This window comes from Manis javanica, chromosome 14, assembly GCF_040802235.1.
Source record: "Manis javanica isolate MJ-LG chromosome 14, MJ_LKY, whole genome shotgun sequence".
Classification (NCBI taxonomy): Eukaryota; Metazoa; Chordata; class Mammalia; order Pholidota; family Manidae; genus Manis; species Manis javanica.
The window spans coordinates 45,247,358-45,249,051 of record NC_133169.1 but is presented as its reverse complement, the minus strand read 5'-3'; the positions used below and the strand labels follow the sequence as shown (position 1 = coordinate 45,249,051).

At 42.1% G+C, this 1,694-nt stretch overlaps 1 protein-coding gene across 1 annotated transcript; it reads left to right on the top strand.

The window, feature by feature from the left end:
• The first annotated feature begins 414 nt into the window (after positions 1–414).
• LOC108391939 (olfactory receptor 2T29-like) lies at positions 415–1,377 on the top strand. The gene has a single exon (XM_037025628.2). The coding sequence runs from the start codon at positions 415–417 to the stop codon at positions 1,375–1,377; it is 963 nt and encodes a 320-aa protein (XP_036881523.2).
• The last annotated feature ends 317 nt before the right edge of the window (positions 1,378–1,694 follow it).

The following is a 1,694-nucleotide window of genomic DNA, read 5'->3' as shown; positions in this document are numbered from 1 at the left end:
CTGAGTCCTTACAATGAAAATTTTAGGAGACTGTGATATACCTTTTTTATTAATTCACTTTTGTGTTTGCATAGACCCATGACTATGCAAATTTCCCTAATTGATAAACTACATATGTCATGAGGTCATCTCATGACCATGAACTTTGACAACTTCACAAGTGACCAGTTATTTTGTCTCACAATTTTGCATTATTAATCTTCTGGCATATTCATAGAATTAAAGTTAACATGTAACCCCTAATTCTCCATGGGGTTTCCTACACTTAGCATGACTGGGTTGGTGCACAGACACACACATACATACAAACACACCAATAAACACACACATGTAAACACACACTAAATAATCATTCAGCAGGTGGCATCTCATGAGTGTTTTATTACTTCTCTCCTTGGAGGGCCAGGTGAAATCATGGAGGACACCACCTGGATGGCCAACCACTCAGGAAGGTCAGAGTTCATCCTGCTCGGAATCTTCAGTCAATCCAAACACCCAGTTCTCCTTTGTGTGGTCATTTTCCTAGTTTTCCTGATGGCCTTGTCTGGAAACACCATCCTGATCCTTCTGATACACTCTGAGGCCCGCCTCCACACCCCCATGTACTTTTTCATCAGCCAGTTGTCTCTCATGGACGTGACGTACATTTCCGTCACTGTGCCTAAGATGCTCATGGACCGGGTCACAGGTGTGAACACGATCTCAGCCCCCGGATGTGGGATGCAGATGTTCCTCTATTTGACACTGGCAGGTTCAGAATGTTTCCTACTGGCTTCCATGGCCTACGACCGCTATGCAGCCATCTGCCATCCTCTCCATTACCCTGTCCTCATGAACCACACAGTGTGTGTCCTCCTGGCATCTGGCTGCTGGCTCCTGGGATCAGTGGATGGCTTCTTGTTCACTCACATCACCATGACCTTCCCCTTCTGTGGATCCCGGGAGATCCATCATTTCTTCTGTGAATTTCCTGCTGTATTGAAGCTCTCCTGCTCAGACACCTCCATGTATGAGACACTCATGTACCTCTGCTGCATCCTCATGCTGCTCATTCCTGTGACTGTCATTTCAGGATCTTACTATTTTATCCTTCTCACCATCCACAGAATGAACTCAGCAAATGGCCAGAAGAAGGCCTTTGCCACCTGCTCCTCCCACATGACTGTGGTCACCCTCTTCTATGGGGCTGCTATGTACAATTACATGCTCCCCAGCTCCTACCACACCCCTAAGAAGGACATGGTGGTGTCTGTCTTTTACACCATACTCACTCCTGTGCTAAACCCTTTGATCTATAGTCTAAGGAATAAGGATGTTATGGGGGCTCTGAAGAAAATGTTGAATGTGGGACCTGTCTTTCAAGAAACCATGAAGTAGGAACGTTTGATATTAATGTGCTAAGTATTCTGTCTACACATCATAAGTTTAGAAACTTATAGCAGAATTATTATTTAGACTTTTATAATTTTCACAAGTCTTTTCAGAATTGTTTCCATATAGTAGAAAACTCTACAATTTATAACCCTTCTCTATTCAAAATGGATTATACAATTGTTATTTGTGTTACATTTACTGAGTTGATAACTGTACTATCTGTAGAAGAATATCCATACTGTTAGAAATATATGACAAAAATATTTAGAGGCAAATATGAGAAACTATGATATTGATTTAAATGATAGAAAGGGGATGAG